The sequence below is a fragment of the Juglans microcarpa x Juglans regia genome, chromosome 1S (genome assembly GCF_004785595.1).
Source record: "Juglans microcarpa x Juglans regia isolate MS1-56 chromosome 1S, Jm3101_v1.0, whole genome shotgun sequence".
In the NCBI taxonomy this organism is placed as follows: domain Eukaryota; kingdom Viridiplantae; phylum Streptophyta; class Magnoliopsida; order Fagales; family Juglandaceae; genus Juglans; species Juglans microcarpa x Juglans regia.
Window position 1 is genome coordinate 29,397,680 of NC_054595.1, and position 14,562 is coordinate 29,412,241.

Here is a 14,562-nt window from a genome sequence, read left to right on the forward strand (position 1 = left end):
TATGATTTGGTAACAAAAAAAAAATGGTTGCTTTCGCTCCCCCATGACCAAAATTTGTCGTTTAGGAAAAGGCTTGGTGTTCCTATTAATTGGGTTTCAATCCCATCTTAAATTTTGCAAGATAAAAGAAATGTCTAGAGCCTGAGTAGGTTAGCTGCCTTTATTCTGTCTATGGCTTTTGTTCGTCTGCTTTCTGGTGTTTTGCTTCTGTTCTCGGTGTTGATATGGCATGTTATATATAAGAGTGCATGTCGTTTGGAAATTAAAATGATATGAGAATTTTATGAATAATAGTAAAATAATTTATAAATAAAAGTAATATAATTTGATTAGACTATTTTTTAGATTTTGAAAAATGAAAGAAAAAAGTTGAATAAAAAATATTATAAAGTTAAAATATTGTAATAATATAGTTTTATAATATTATTTTTATTTAAGAATTTGAAAAAATTAAAATTATTTTTTAATTTTTTATTTGAAATTTTAAATAAATTATAATAATTAATTTAAAAAAATTATAATGATTAATTTAAAAATTTTATATTTAAAAATAAAATAGAATGAGATAAAACGATGAAAATTCTATGTCCAGCCAAAGCTTGCGCTTAAGTCTGCTTAAGTGGCAAGACCTCTATATAGCCACGTGGAACTCCGTTAAACCAAAACGGTTTCACTTCTTTCGGAGTTATATGGCACCGGGACGTGGACTAAAATATATTTCTCGCCAGCCCCTCATATCCACTGAATCGCTCACGTGTCCATTTGTAATTGGTGGTCCTGGGTTCGCCTTTCGATGGTCCGAAAATAGAATAGGAAAGGAAAATATCAGCAAGCTGGTATTTAAGCAACCCGCAAACCTTGCAAGGTCATTCGTTTCCCTCTCTAGCTTGGCTTGCTCACTCTCACTGGATAAGCCTCAAAGAACTCTCGAATCTTCCATTTACAAGCTTTCTATGGCTTTAGGATTTCAATCAGACTAAAGCCTGTCGTGCACTCAGAAAATGAATTTTCCAGCTACTTTTCGCATATCACAGTGCAGCTCTTGCTGCGATCTCCGTTTTCAGCCCTACTTTGCTTTCTCGACTGGTTCTTGGAAGCAACCTTGTCGTTGGAGCACCTCGAAGTCGAAGTTGTACCAGATTTCTAGGTAACTATTTTTTGCAAGTATATAGGCTTATCAGTCACGATTTTGAATTGTACAATGGTTATCGAATTTACATTTCGTTTTTTTTTTTTTCAATTGGTTATTTTTTTATAATTAAGACCTCGTGGGAAGCGAGAGATTTCCTGTAGAGCGACTGAGACACAGACTGAACCAGATAGCAATGAGGATAAGGTACCTCTACTATCTTATTTTAATTCTTAATTTTGTCTGAGGTGGTATTATAATTGCTTGATTCAATGCATTACAGAACGTTTGAGTTATGAATTGGTTCACAGAGTGCAACATAGTTTTAGTTACAAATTTGTTCACAGGGTGCAACAGAAACCATGAAAAAAAATTAACTCCTATGTTTTACCTAACTTTCGTTCAATGCAACAATTTTTTTTTTTTTTTTCAAAATTGGCAATAACCATAACTGATTTTGAACGCTTTTCTGACTATTTCTAGGACAAAGAAGTGCGTGAAGATGAGGTTTCACCTTCCATTGATTCCTCTGTGGAAGATAACTCTCAGCTTGATTCTCGGCCTTTTCTTGCGGAACAAATAAGCAATAATGATGAGGAAACTCCGACTCAAGGTGCTGTCCAGGTACTTTTGTTTAATATGGACGAAGTAATAGTCAACACGCCATAGTTACTGCTTGATCGGAACATGATTGCACTCTCCAAGCAATTAGATGTCACTTTCTTTTTTTTCCTTTATGTTAAGTGCAATTCAATGTCACTATCATAGCCTTTCTCCTTGACGGATGTGTAAATAAAATTTGATTATATTCTTTTTCAAGCGGCGCTTCTTTAGGTTGGGTTTGGATAGGCAGTTTAGATGAAATGAAATGTTTTGAATAGTAGTTGAATAAAATATTATTAGAATATATTTTTTAGTATTATTCTTATTTTAGAATTTGAAAAAATTGAATTGTTTATTATATTTTTATACGAGAATTTAAAAAAGTTGTAATGATGAGATAAGATGAGATGAGATAAGAGATATTGCGTATCCAAACTGAGCCTTAAAGTAGAAAGCCAGAGAGTTTTTTTTTTGTTTTGCCGTATTTTCCCCAGGTTGCTTTCTATACATAGAAAATTCGACTCCGTTATGTTTTTCGATCATGAACTTATGTTGACTTCATCTTCAGGATGATTGTCAGTTAAATTTTCATTCCTCCTCTAGTAAAGGGTTGTGTTCAGGATTGGCTTCCCTTACAAGTCTTCGTTTAGTGCAAGACAGTTATTTTCACGAGCATGGAACTTTGCGCCTTTAGGCCTGGTTTGGATAGTGAGTTGAGATGAGATGAATTGAAATGAAAGTTGAAAGTTGAATAAAATATTGTTAGAATATTATTTTTTAATATTATTATTATTTTTGGATTTAAAAAAATTGAATTGTTTATTATATTTTGTGTAGGAATTTAGGAAAGTTGTAATGATTAGATGAGATAAGTTGAGATGAGTTGAAGGGACTTTTGTATCCAAACCAGGCCTTATTGTGTTGAGATTTTGTTTGAAACAGGATGTTGATAGTGTAGAAGTTGCAAGCGGATCTCCTCTGCCAGGTGTGAAGGTGATTATGATGAGTGCTTGTTATACCTTGCATTAGAAATTACTTGTATTATTTATCTGTCCCCTTTGACATTTCTTTAGTAAAAAATCTCTGAACAGCCACAGCAACTGGATGAATTGATCAGGATACCGAAGGAAACAATTGAAATTCTCAAGAATCAAGTATTTGGCTTTGATACATTTTTTGTGACCAGCCAAGATCCGTATGAGGTGAGTTAATTACGTACAGGTTTGAATTTCACTCAGGAATTCTACTCGTAACACCCATATAGCTTCACTGTCGTGGCAGACAATTTTTTTTTTGATAATTGATGTGACAGGCATACCAATGCCTACCATGTCAATGATATTACACAGTTGTTATACTTGGGGTGTTATGAGTAGCAAGATTCTTCCACTCCCTCCCTCCTGTTCCCTCCCATAATGCTAGTTGGCAACTTCTATTTGAAAGGAAGTTTAGGAAAAAAGAAAAAAGGAAAAAAAGAAACAGTAAAAAGATTTGCAACATGTTATACTTTTTCTAGCCCCAGCAATTCCACCTCTCTTTTTTCTTTTCATATTTGGCTTAACCTACTACGGTGCTACCTATTAAAGTCTCCTCATCCTAACATGTTGGGTTTATTATGTTACTTCTGCCAGGGTGGAGTGTTGTTTAAAGGAAACCTGCGAGGGCAGGCAGCTACAAGTTATGAAAAGATAGCAAAGCGACTGCAGGTATCTGTAGCTGTGCTTCTATATTGTATTTATAAAGTTCTACTGATTTTTTGTTTAACTGAATTTTTGTACCCTCTATATTTAGGATAAATTTGGGGATGCATATAAGCTTTTTCTTCTAGTAAATCCCGAGGATGATAAACCCGTGGCAGTCGTAGTTCCAAGGAAGACATTGCAGCCAGAAACAACGGGTACTTATTCAGATCTTGCACATAAATTACTTGTTCTAATTTTCATAATAATTTCCATTAGACGCTGTGAATCTGAATCACTATATATTTTGTATATGATGAATTTGTTATTATGTTTTGCAGCTGTCCCAGAGTGGTTTGCTGCTGGGGCCTTTGGATTGGTCACAGCGTTTACCTTACTGCTTCGGAATGTCCCTGCACTGCAGTCCAACTTATTGTAAGTAATCCTATTTCTATATTTCATGTCGTATTTAAGTAACTACATGGTATGGCTTGTTTTGAACCCACAAAATCAATTTCATATCTTGTTCCTTTACCAATTTAGAAGAGTTAAATATTCTAATTTTGTGGCACACATCATATTTAAGATTCTTAGATTTTGTTCAAGTAAACTAGTTTATCAAGGATTCCTTTAAGCTGAGCATACTTGTCGTGTAAGAGGACCTTGACTTGATCAAATGCTTCTTTTTTGCTTATAGAGACATTTCCTCCTATTTGAAAATGTTCTTAATTATAAGTGCTTGTTTCTTTTAGTTGGAGAAATTTTTTAGTTAATTATCTGCTTCTGAGATTTTATCTTGAACTCTGATGTGTTGTTGTGCAAGCATTTATTTTTCAACTGAAGTCAACATCAGCTGTATATTAATTTTTTGACCTCAAAGGTGATAATATTAATGTCCCAGATCAACTTTTGACAATCTCGACTTGTTAAAGGATGGACTTCCTGGAGCATTAGTAACTGCGCTTCTCCTGGGGGCACATGAACTTGGCCACATTTTAGTTGCAAAAAGCACTGGAATTAAGCTTGGGGTGCCATATTTTGTTCCCAGTTGGCAGGTGACATATGTGGTTGTTCTGTAGTGATTCTTTTCTATAAAGGAATCTATTTATGTATGATTTTTTACATTTATGTCGATGGATCTTTGTAGTTTTTCTTATATTTATCCTATTTTTCCCGGATGCATTTAATGAGATGCCCGTCCTAATGTGACACTGAATCTAGAAGTAACTTTATTGGATATTGACATCTGATTGTTGCCAGACTGACTTTAAATAACCTAAATGAGGAAATTTTCTTCTGGAAATGCTCTTCTCCTACCCCTAACAAAGAGTAACTGCAGCATTTGACGCTACTTTCAATGATTGTTTTGACCAAAGTTGCAAGAAATGTGGAGCAAGTATAATCAGAGTGGCTATACCGGTTATTTTGATTTTTCTGCTTGCTGCCTACTCTGATATGGAATTACTTAAACAGCTATCCCTTAACAATTTGTATGGCATTGGTCTCATTACCACCGGGCAGTTATGTTGGCAATTAATTCGTGCCATCTTCCAATTTGTGGTATTTTTATTTTTTATGAAAATCTAATGAGTTGTTTTGGTGGCAGATAGGCTCTTTTGGTACCATTACAAGGATTACAAATATTGTACCCAAGCGAGAAGATCTTCTGAAGGTTGCAACAGCAGGCCCATTAGCCGGGTTTTCACTTGGTCTTTTTCTTTTGCTTTTAGGGTTCATCGTACCACCTAATGATGGTATTGGCGTCCTTGTTGATGCTTCTGTATTTCATGAATCATTTCTCGCCGGGGGTATTGGTGAGCACTTCAGTCTATATGTTGCCTGCAGAACTTTGTGTGCTAATGCATGCACATGTTAAATTGTGGGTTCGAGTATTCTTGATTTTTATTTTGTTTAATCCTGGATATGACAGCAAGCACATTTATTTTTCCAGAAATCCCTTGTGTATTCTATATTCCGTGATCATGTTATATTGGATTTTGTTTCATTTGTGTAGAAATAAAATATTCACTTGTGACTCTTGGTTATTTTATAGCGAAGCTGGTTCTTGGCAATGTGCTCAAGGAAGGCAGTACCATATCTGTTAATCCTCTCGTGCTATGGGCATGGGCTGGACTCCTAATTAATGCCATTAACAGTATTCCGGCAGGAGAGGTTGATGGGGGAAGAATATGTTTCGCCATATGGGGAAGAAAGGTATTCCTTTGGAAGTTGAATATACTTTACTAGAACCGGGGAACATTGAACCTGATTATTCTTACTACTGAAAGTCTTCTTTCACGTTGCTAATAAGCTGGACTAAGCTGCTGAGCCCCTTGAAACATCTGATCTTCTATGGATATTCAGATGTAGAGAGAATATACTGATTAAGCTTTTCATCTGACAGGCTTCATCTCGCTTCACGGCTGCCTCTATTGCACTGCTTGGACTATCCTCACTATTTAATGATGTGGCATTTTATTGGGTAGTTCTGATATTCTTCTTACAGAGAGGGCCAATTGCTCCACTTTCAGAGGAAATAACTGATCCTGATGAAAAGTACATTGCCCTTGGAGTACTAGTTTTGGCTTTAGGTTTGTTGGTATGCTTACCATACCCCTTTCCCTTTACAGATGAAGCGATCACCAGTCCATTTTTGTAGTATTTGTCTTAGAACCCAAATGTATTTGTTGGACAAAAATTATACTTTGAAAAAAATGTTCGATATTTTTTATTTATTTCATCAATTAGCAAATTGATGTTACACTCAAAATTTTTTGTTTGTCTAAAGCCATTCTGCCTATTAGTTAGGGCGGAAACATTGGTTTCGAGAGTTTGGCAGATAAATAGGGAGAGAGCGTCGAGAACAGAGAGCCAGCCTATCAGTATCAAATAAAAGATGGCGGTTGTGATGTTTTAAAATGCAATCTAAGCACCAGGAGAATAATGAGGTACCTCGGTATAACGTATAATACTGACTATTTGCCAATAATACTGACGGTTTCAAGTATTGAGATTCAAGATGTTCCTAGAGACGAGTTGTGTCACTGCAGTTGGTCTCTTGAATTTTGATAGCAGAAACTAGGGATTGAATTATAATCTTGCTTTCTGCAGAAAGGGCACTCTTTCATGATTATTTAAACCCATCCACTTTGGACGTGCTTGGGGGGGCCACTGGATTTACTCCATGTTGTCACCACCTTCCCGAAAGCTGAGTTTTTCCTTCCCACTTCCTTGATTGTTGAAACTCCTCGTACTGATTGCCCCTTGCTCTCACCTTAATAAACACGGTAACGGTGACCCAAATGAAGGGGAGCTGTCGCAATATGGGGCGTGTCCGTGACATTAGAATATGGTGGCACAGGACGGTTTGGTGATGGCAGTTAAATGGCTTTGAAGCTTGATTTTGATACGCCTACATGTGGTCCATCTACTAAATTTGTGATTCCCAAAACATATCTATGTATGGTATGGCAGATCCATTCCTCTCACGGGGTTTCGGTTATGTTATGTGATCCAGCTTTTAATTTTAGACTTTAGATAAAGGGAACTATTCTGTTGCACGCCAACCTTGACCATTGCTTGTATGCATCTTTCGGCAGTTAATTGCCCTCCATGTTCTATAGCTTAGTTTGTCTGGAAAGACAATTAAAGCCTTGGCATTCCATGAAAAGTAGAGAGGTTTTCTTTTTTCATCACCAACTTGTTATTACTATTAGTTGGGAAGAGATGTGCAACCCCACCCGTGATTTGGCACTTTTGCGTCTCGAGACCCCAGTTTTTATGAAGTGAACATTTTGAAATCCAAGTTTTTCAACTTTTAATTTACAGTTTTAAAACAAATTACATTAGTAATCTTGAATGCACTTTTAAAAGAAAGAAAAAAATAAAAACTGGGGATGCATTGTCACATTTTCCGTTATTTTTGTTATTAATGTTGTAAATATCAATCAGAAAGCTTACCTACATATGAAAGGATTGATGAAATACATATAACAGAAACAGGTGCGCAGCTTGAGGGATTAAGATTACTCTCCACTGCATTACTCACAATTTGATGGATTGGCATTTCTGTTACCACTAGCCGAACGATTAGCGCCACTGCAACCAATTTCATTGATTGGGTTTACTCTACATAGACTTGCAGTCCAATCGGTGACAACGAGGGCTTTGATTTCGCTAATTTCAACGTCCTTGCAGATAAGTGGAAACACGGCAGTGTAAGCAAGCATGCTTCTTCCTTTACCTCGAATTACTTGTCTCAGTAAAAGCATTAGAATGAAACAAGAATAGAAGTAAATTGGTTGCCAGCTGATTAGTGATCTTGACTTGAATCAGGGAGTAGGGAGGGAAAGTAATCCGATTCTAGTTTTCAATGACAAGGGTCAAAACTTTCAAAGCAAGTACACAACACAAACGTGTAAAAAATGGTCAGGACTGTTCAGTATACAACTAGTTTCCCTAACTAAACAACCATGAATTACATAATGTTAAATTCCCATAATTCCAGTAAATTTAAAATAATTATAGAAGCATGACTTGGGTCAGTTCATTATAGGAAGTGGATTCTCTTTTAGCTGTCGGAATGATTCAGATTCACAATGAAAATATAGGAAGACTACAACACAGTAATATCTCAGCATAATAAAGCCTTAGAACAATCACCTGCCATGCATTCTAGCGGGTGATCGACCACCCCTGTCACTACCAATATCATCTTCTAGTTCACTTCCATACAAACATAGGCCATTATTGTTCACACTAACTTCGGAACTAGCATTGCTGCTCGTGGCAAGAGGAGAGTCTGAAACACTAATAGCTCTGCTTAGTGCAGGCCCGGACCTTACACTGTACATAGACGATGCTGGAATATTTGTCATCAGCGGTCGTAAATTACCTGGAATGCTTCGCCTTATATCCTGCTTGAGGGAAATTTTTATCAGAAATTTGACTTGGAAAATGAGAAGGAGCAAATTCTGAGTCTTCAAAGTAGAGTAATATGCCAAAAATTAGCAAGAAAGAGGGATGAGCATGGCATGCCAGATTTATCAAACAATAATCTGCAAAAATTGCACATACCATATGCCTTATAGCCATATCTAGGGATTTCTTTGAGAGTGTTCTTCCAAAGCCCAAACCGTCTGGGGATGAGGATGACTTCCCTGAGAGATTACTGTAAGAAGAATGTTTGTCATCTTGCTTTGGCGGTGCCAGTTTCCGCATGTTTATTACCCTTTCAACCATTTTCGTTCCAACTAAGCCTGGGCTCACATTGTCATTAACTTTAGAATACCCACGATTTACAGCAGGAACGGAACTACCACTGCCATGAAGCATGCCATTGGATACTCGTCCTCTTGAAGGAGAGCACGATTGCCTTCTTGGTCTTCCATTAGAACCAGGCTCGATGGAGGAAGATCGAGAACTAGGTTGTCCAGGCCTACCCCTAGTAGCGGATAGTGGCCTATCAAGAACTGACGTCCTTAAATTTGGTGGGGCATCAAGTGAGAAACCAGGCATCTCTGAGGGTTTCCATGGTCTGGACTTCACCGTTGGGGAAGTGCCACGTGATGGCACAGGGTTTCTTGATGTCATTGGAGCTGGCTTTGAAACTGAAGAAGACGACTTAGTTAGAGGAGCAGAAACACTGGTAACACTCGATGGTGTGGATGGTCGTCTGGTAGGTGTTGCAGCCCTAGATGTGGACTTGGATGGAGGCAAAGTGGTTCTGGCAGTTGGAGTTGAAGACCTTGCTGTAGACCTGGATAAAGGTGTGGAGGATCTTGCCGGTACTGTGGGCTTCACTGCAGGAACTGTAGACTTAGTTAGAGGAACCGTAGACTTAGTTGCAGGAACCGTGTACTTTGTTGCAGGAATTGTGGACGTAGTTGTAACAACTGCAGGCTTAGTTGAAAGCAAGGTCGCCCTTGATGTAGGTGTCGAGGATCTTGAAGGTTTAGATCCTGTGGTCAATGTAGGGCGTCCAGTTGGTGTGGCAGGTCTTGATCCTGGACCCCCTGATGATGAAGGCCTGCGAGTCCCAGTAATTGAAGTCTTAAACCCAGGGGAGGAAGCTGCTTGTTTAGATACTAAGTTGCTCCTTGTAGTAGGCTCTGGCTGTAGGTTTGCTAACTAAAACAAGAATGGAGGAGTTATAAAGAAAAAACAAGAATGAAGGAATAACTTAGTATGTATCCGCCATGAATTCAAGCATAATGTTACTGCCAAAATATAAATAGCGGACTGCCATTAAAAGTGCCTCGTGGCCATGGAATTTCGAAAGATTACTAATTTTTTTTATTGGAATAAAGATTAATATATATTGGAGAATTTATGGAGGACCTACAACAATTTTTAACTCTGATAGAAACTAAAGCCTAGAACTCGCTTAACACTCTTAAAACTAAGATGTCTTAGTTTAGTCATGTTAAAAATTGGAAATTTTAAGTTCAGGCAATTGCAAGAGCACCCTGTCAGACTTGTGATATGTTAATTGGTTCCAAAAGTTTAAATAGTCTGATGAATGCACAAGTGAAATTCTGAACCTCAACCAACCATCAAGTTCTGAGGATAAAAGTGTATCAAAAACTATAAAAGTTTCAAACTGCTTACCCTAGATTTCAGCACAGTGGGGCGAGCCTTTGGGGTACCAAGCTGACTCCTTACGGTCTTCTGTGATTCCACCTCCAAAGAAGGAAATAGAGGTGTACCAGGAGGGGTTAGAAGCCTGAAAATAGATCAAAATTCTATCAGCACCAACTCAAATAACACAGTACCAGTCATAGTCATTTTTATTTACCAGTCATAGTCATTTTTATCATTTTCAGAATTGAGGAAATCATCAGCACCGGTCTTGCGGGCTGGCGCCGGCATCGAAGATGAAATATTAAATATAGGAGAAGTTCCAGGATTAGATCCTGCAATACGAACAACACCAAATAACAAACGCAATATCAATCATCAAGACCAATTGCTCTATCTGAATTCAGCAAGATTACGTACAAATGAAACAAAAATAGAACCCCGTTATCAGCGGAATGGACGAACAATACAAGCGCAGTAGAAGCAAGATATGTCTTTTAGTTTTAGTAATTCTACTTTCCACGAATAACGTAGAAGTGAGAACGCTCATTGTATGTTGTACACTATCTAAGCCCTCAGAAGCACAAAACTCCCAACATCGCTCGAACAAATAGGTACCTAAAGGCGCGTCGAAATCTTCCGAATTGTTTAGAAGAAGATCATTCCGTTCTTTGTCGCACTTCTTCATCTCAAGGAACAAGGCGAGTTCTTCGTCCTTCTCCTTCATCATTGAAGCCCTCAGAGCCAACTGCTGCTGCCTAAGCCTCATCGCAGCTGGCATTTGCGATTCCTGAGCCCTGAAACTCCGATTCATCTCCAAAACCTAGCTCACGGCTCTCAATAATATAAATTAAACAATAGCAGATCAAAGTAAAGAAATCCCCAAAGCTCTGAACAAAAACGTAGCTTAGCTTATCACGTCTCTGACCACAGTAACAATTTCTAAACACTCCACAACAATTTAGATCTGCAATGGAAGCGTAATCTACCGCATTTCGCAAGGCTCACTTCAAATCATAAGTTTGACCTCATCCAATGCTAGCGGCTTGCAGAAAAATCCGAAAGCTCAGCCCAGGAAAATCGCCATTGTAGCAAAGCAAAGCTGAAGCCTATAAGTATAGGAGATAGAGATCGAGATAGAGGGAACCGCCAATGAAGCTGAACGAAGCCAAAGACAGAGAGAAAGATCGGGAGATCATCGTTGAGAGGGAGGCAGAGATAGTGGCATTTGAATGGTAAATAGGTGGGGGAATGGAATGGAGTCCGAAACGGAGAAAATAGAGGGAGACGAATCTATTACATCTTGCGTGGTTTCTATCACTTCAACTTGAAGACTACGTTTTGAGGTTGGGCGTTTAGGTGGTCTCGATAATGCCCTCTCCTCCTCCTCTTTATTTTCCCATCTTCCCGTGCAATTTTTTTAATGCAAAAACTAATATTTAAATAAAATAATATTATTTTAATAAAAAAATAGCACCATTATATTAATTTTTTAACTCGTTTTGATAGTGAAATGAGATGATTTTAAATGAGTTGAATAAAATATTATTATAATATTATTTTTTTAATATTATTTTTATTTTAAAATTTAAAAAAATTGAATTGTTTATTATATTTTGTATGAAAAAATTAAAAAATTGTAATAATAAGATGAAATAAATTAAGAGTGTTTCTGTATCCAAACGGGAACTTATGAAATTCTTGTATATTTATAAATTCTGTTGGTCGATGTTTATATTTTTTTGAAAAATTTAGCATTTTGTGACGTTTATAACAAATAATACTAAAATTATTATCTTATTTTGTTGAGCTTAGAATGAACCATGTCAGCATAATAAAATAGTAGGAGATGTGAAGAGAGTTTCTAACGTCAAACTATTAAAGTTGTTACGATGTTTTCAAACTATCATTAATTTTGCAATTAACTCAATAATTTAAATTAACTATTTTAAGATAACGTCACGTATTATATTTTGATCCATCTCAATGCTTAGACTCTAACGAGATAATGGGTTGTAATTTATGTTTCAAAGTTAGGATTTAAAAGATAGCTTTGATACTTTTATGGACAATTTTGAGAATAAAGTATAGTGTACCCATATTAGGGTGAAATATCCATTGAATAAATGATTGGACATACCAAGATTGCTTAGAAAACTGGCCTTGTAGCACAAGCCAAACACGATTGTATGTACCTATCCATATAGATTAAAAGATTGATGAGTTTTCCTCAACTAGAAGTTACCAAGTAACTTGAATTCAGATTACCAACCATAACAAACATAAAAGATTAAAAAATAAATAAAAATAAATAACTATTATGTGTTGTTAAATGACAGGTGACTTTCATTATGGAATTCTTATGTGTATCTGATCTGATATATTGAATAATTAATTGAAAATGGGATACAAATTTGGAGTAGGATTCAAACTCAAGACTCACATGTATATATATATATATATGTTATACTACCGTGTATCTAAATTAATGAAAAATGGGTGAATATAATCACATAATTAGTATTTATAATCAATTACTTCAAGCCCATCCGCTACTTCACATACCCCAAGTATTTTCAATTGAATGAGAAATCAAGAAGAATTAAAAAAGGCAAATGATCTTGCCAGGTAAAGTAATTTTTGTAACAAATTACTCATGTGTAAAGATACAAAATGAGAAAATATTAGTGTGAAAATTGATGTTAAAAAAAATGCTTGGTTCATAAAAATATATTAATAGAAATATAAAAGCTGATGTAACTTCTTGTTGTGCTACATCATATTGTAAAATTATTTTTTCTTGTAAAAAACTTATAAAAGAAAAATCTAGTATTTCTCAATAAAAACAGAGACTAATGGGCTTGGGCCACAAGTTGAGAATGGTATGCATTATAGCCCGGTTCTCTCCTACTGGCTACTTGGAGGACCACACTCGCGAGTAGCGAGCATTTCGCTTTGAAAATATACCAGACCTATTACGTGTCTGTACACAACTGCCGGCCAGCCATGGCATCTTTCACCGACTCGTTCACTCAACACGGCGGCGACAGTCCCCGACGCCGGTCCTAGTCGTCCATTCGGTGACGATGATCCCCGCCTCCCTTCCCAGCGATTTGAGTCATTCACGACTCATTTTGCTGACTTCGACTCAGTCAAGGACTTGGCTATCAACTCATCGATCTTCCAGAATAAAAATTACAACTCCTTCTCTTTCGGAGATGCAATGGAGTCTTAACATGAAGATGATTTGTAGAATTATAATCTTGTTGGGAGAGAATTCCATTGAACCTAACGGGTTTGGAATCATTTCATGGTCTAAAAATTCAGTAATTTGAATTGGATTTTTAAATTTTTGGCCTATTAATTTTTTATAAAATTTTTGATTAATTTTAACGATTTTAAAATAAAAAATTTGGACCTTTGGGCCTAATTAAATCTAATAACTCGCAGGCCCATAAAATTTAATAACTTTTTTAAAAAAAATTTAATAACTCGGGGGCTATTTGATACAACCAATTAAATTTATTTTAGACCCATTAGATTTTTCATATTTCATCCTTAATAATATTGGATCAGTTCGTTACTAACTTTTTTTTTATAGGCCTAATTGAGTAAAATACATGTTTCATTATGGACTTATGACACGCAGACAAAATGGTATCCGTCTGGAGGAGGAGGAGGAGAAGATTGAGAAGGAGTTGTTGAGCCAGATAATCGATGAAGCTGATGAATACAAAGTTGACTTCTACAGGAGGAGGATAATTTCCTGTGAAAACAATAAAGGCACTAATAGGGAGAAGGAGAAGGAGAAGGAGAAGGTAAATTTATATTTTTCTTGAGAGCTATTCATGTGCTCACAAGTCACGAGATCCTACACTTGTTACTTCCACCTCATGAATGACAGCAAGATATGGGAGCTAATGGAGTCTCAATAGAAATAAATGTTGGGTCTGATTGATTTGAAAATTCATTACACTTGGTTAATTAACAAGAAACGTGTTTAAAAGTTTTAACCAAAGATAGATTTCTTGTTAGATGGACTACCAGAAAAAAATGCACTTACTGATATATATATATATATATATATATATATTTATGAGATGGCCACTTTGTCCTTTTATGGAGGTCTTTAATTCTTTTACACTTTCAATGTGTAATTTTTAGGGGCCACCTAATAGACAGTCAAAGGATGCCAAAACCAGTGGTGCAAGTGTTTCAGCTGCTCCTCCCAAGGCCGCAGTTGTCATGACTCCCGAGGTTGTTGTTGCTGCTTGATAGTTTCTTGTTGCATTATGCCAGATTTTGAACCCGAGTATGTTTCACTGTCAAGAGGTTACGCTGTTAGATTGTGTGAAGTTTAGACCTTTGAATATCATCACTTGGGTATATTTGATGGTGCGAATAGTTATTTTGTGTTTTTTTTTTCTAATGTATAAAACTCATGTCAATTAGGCTGGTCTATGACCTAGAATTTATTATTCCATTTTACTTTTTGGTTTCAAGCCCCCTGCCGATAATTTTCAAGATTGGTACATGGACAAACTATGTCATGTTTCGTCTAACTCCATTCAC

General features: G+C 36.5%; 2 protein-coding genes across 3 annotated transcripts; one reads left to right on the forward strand and one right to left on the reverse strand.

The window, feature by feature from the left end:
- The first annotated feature begins 835 nt into the window (after window positions 1–835).
- LOC121246398 (probable zinc metalloprotease EGY2, chloroplastic) lies at window positions 836–6,159 on the forward strand. Its single transcript, XM_041144540.1, has 12 exons — window positions 836–1,147; window positions 1,264–1,336; window positions 1,613–1,753; window positions 2,675–2,725; window positions 2,824–2,934; window positions 3,364–3,438; window positions 3,524–3,629; window positions 3,753–3,846; window positions 4,313–4,466; window positions 5,018–5,225; window positions 5,465–5,625; window positions 5,816–6,159. Exons 1-12 carry the CDS (start codon window positions 1,002–1,004, stop codon window positions 6,068–6,070), a joined length of 1,575 nt encoding a protein of 524 aa, XP_041000474.1. The 5' UTR covers window positions 836–1,001; the 3' UTR covers window positions 6,071–6,159.
- Window positions 6,160–7,345: 1,186 nt separating this feature from the next.
- On the reverse strand, window positions 7,346–11,366 carry LOC121246389 (zonadhesin-like). Of its 2 annotated transcripts, XM_041144531.1 has the most exons (6): window positions 10,609–11,366; window positions 10,208–10,325; window positions 10,021–10,135; window positions 8,488–9,540; window positions 8,074–8,327; window positions 7,346–7,601 (listed from the first exon to the last, which is right to left on the reverse strand). In XM_041144531.1, exons 1-6 carry the CDS (start codon window positions 10,802–10,804, stop codon window positions 7,535–7,537), a joined length of 1,803 nt encoding a protein of 600 aa, XP_041000465.1. In that variant the 5' UTR covers window positions 10,805–11,366; the 3' UTR covers window positions 7,346–7,534. The 2 variants fall into 2 exon arrangements, with proteins under 2 accessions (XP_041000465.1, XP_041000466.1); XM_041144532.1 differs by lacking the exon at window positions 7,346–7,601 and having other exon boundaries at window positions 7,889–8,327.
- Between the last annotated feature and the right edge of the window lie 3,196 nt (window positions 11,367–14,562).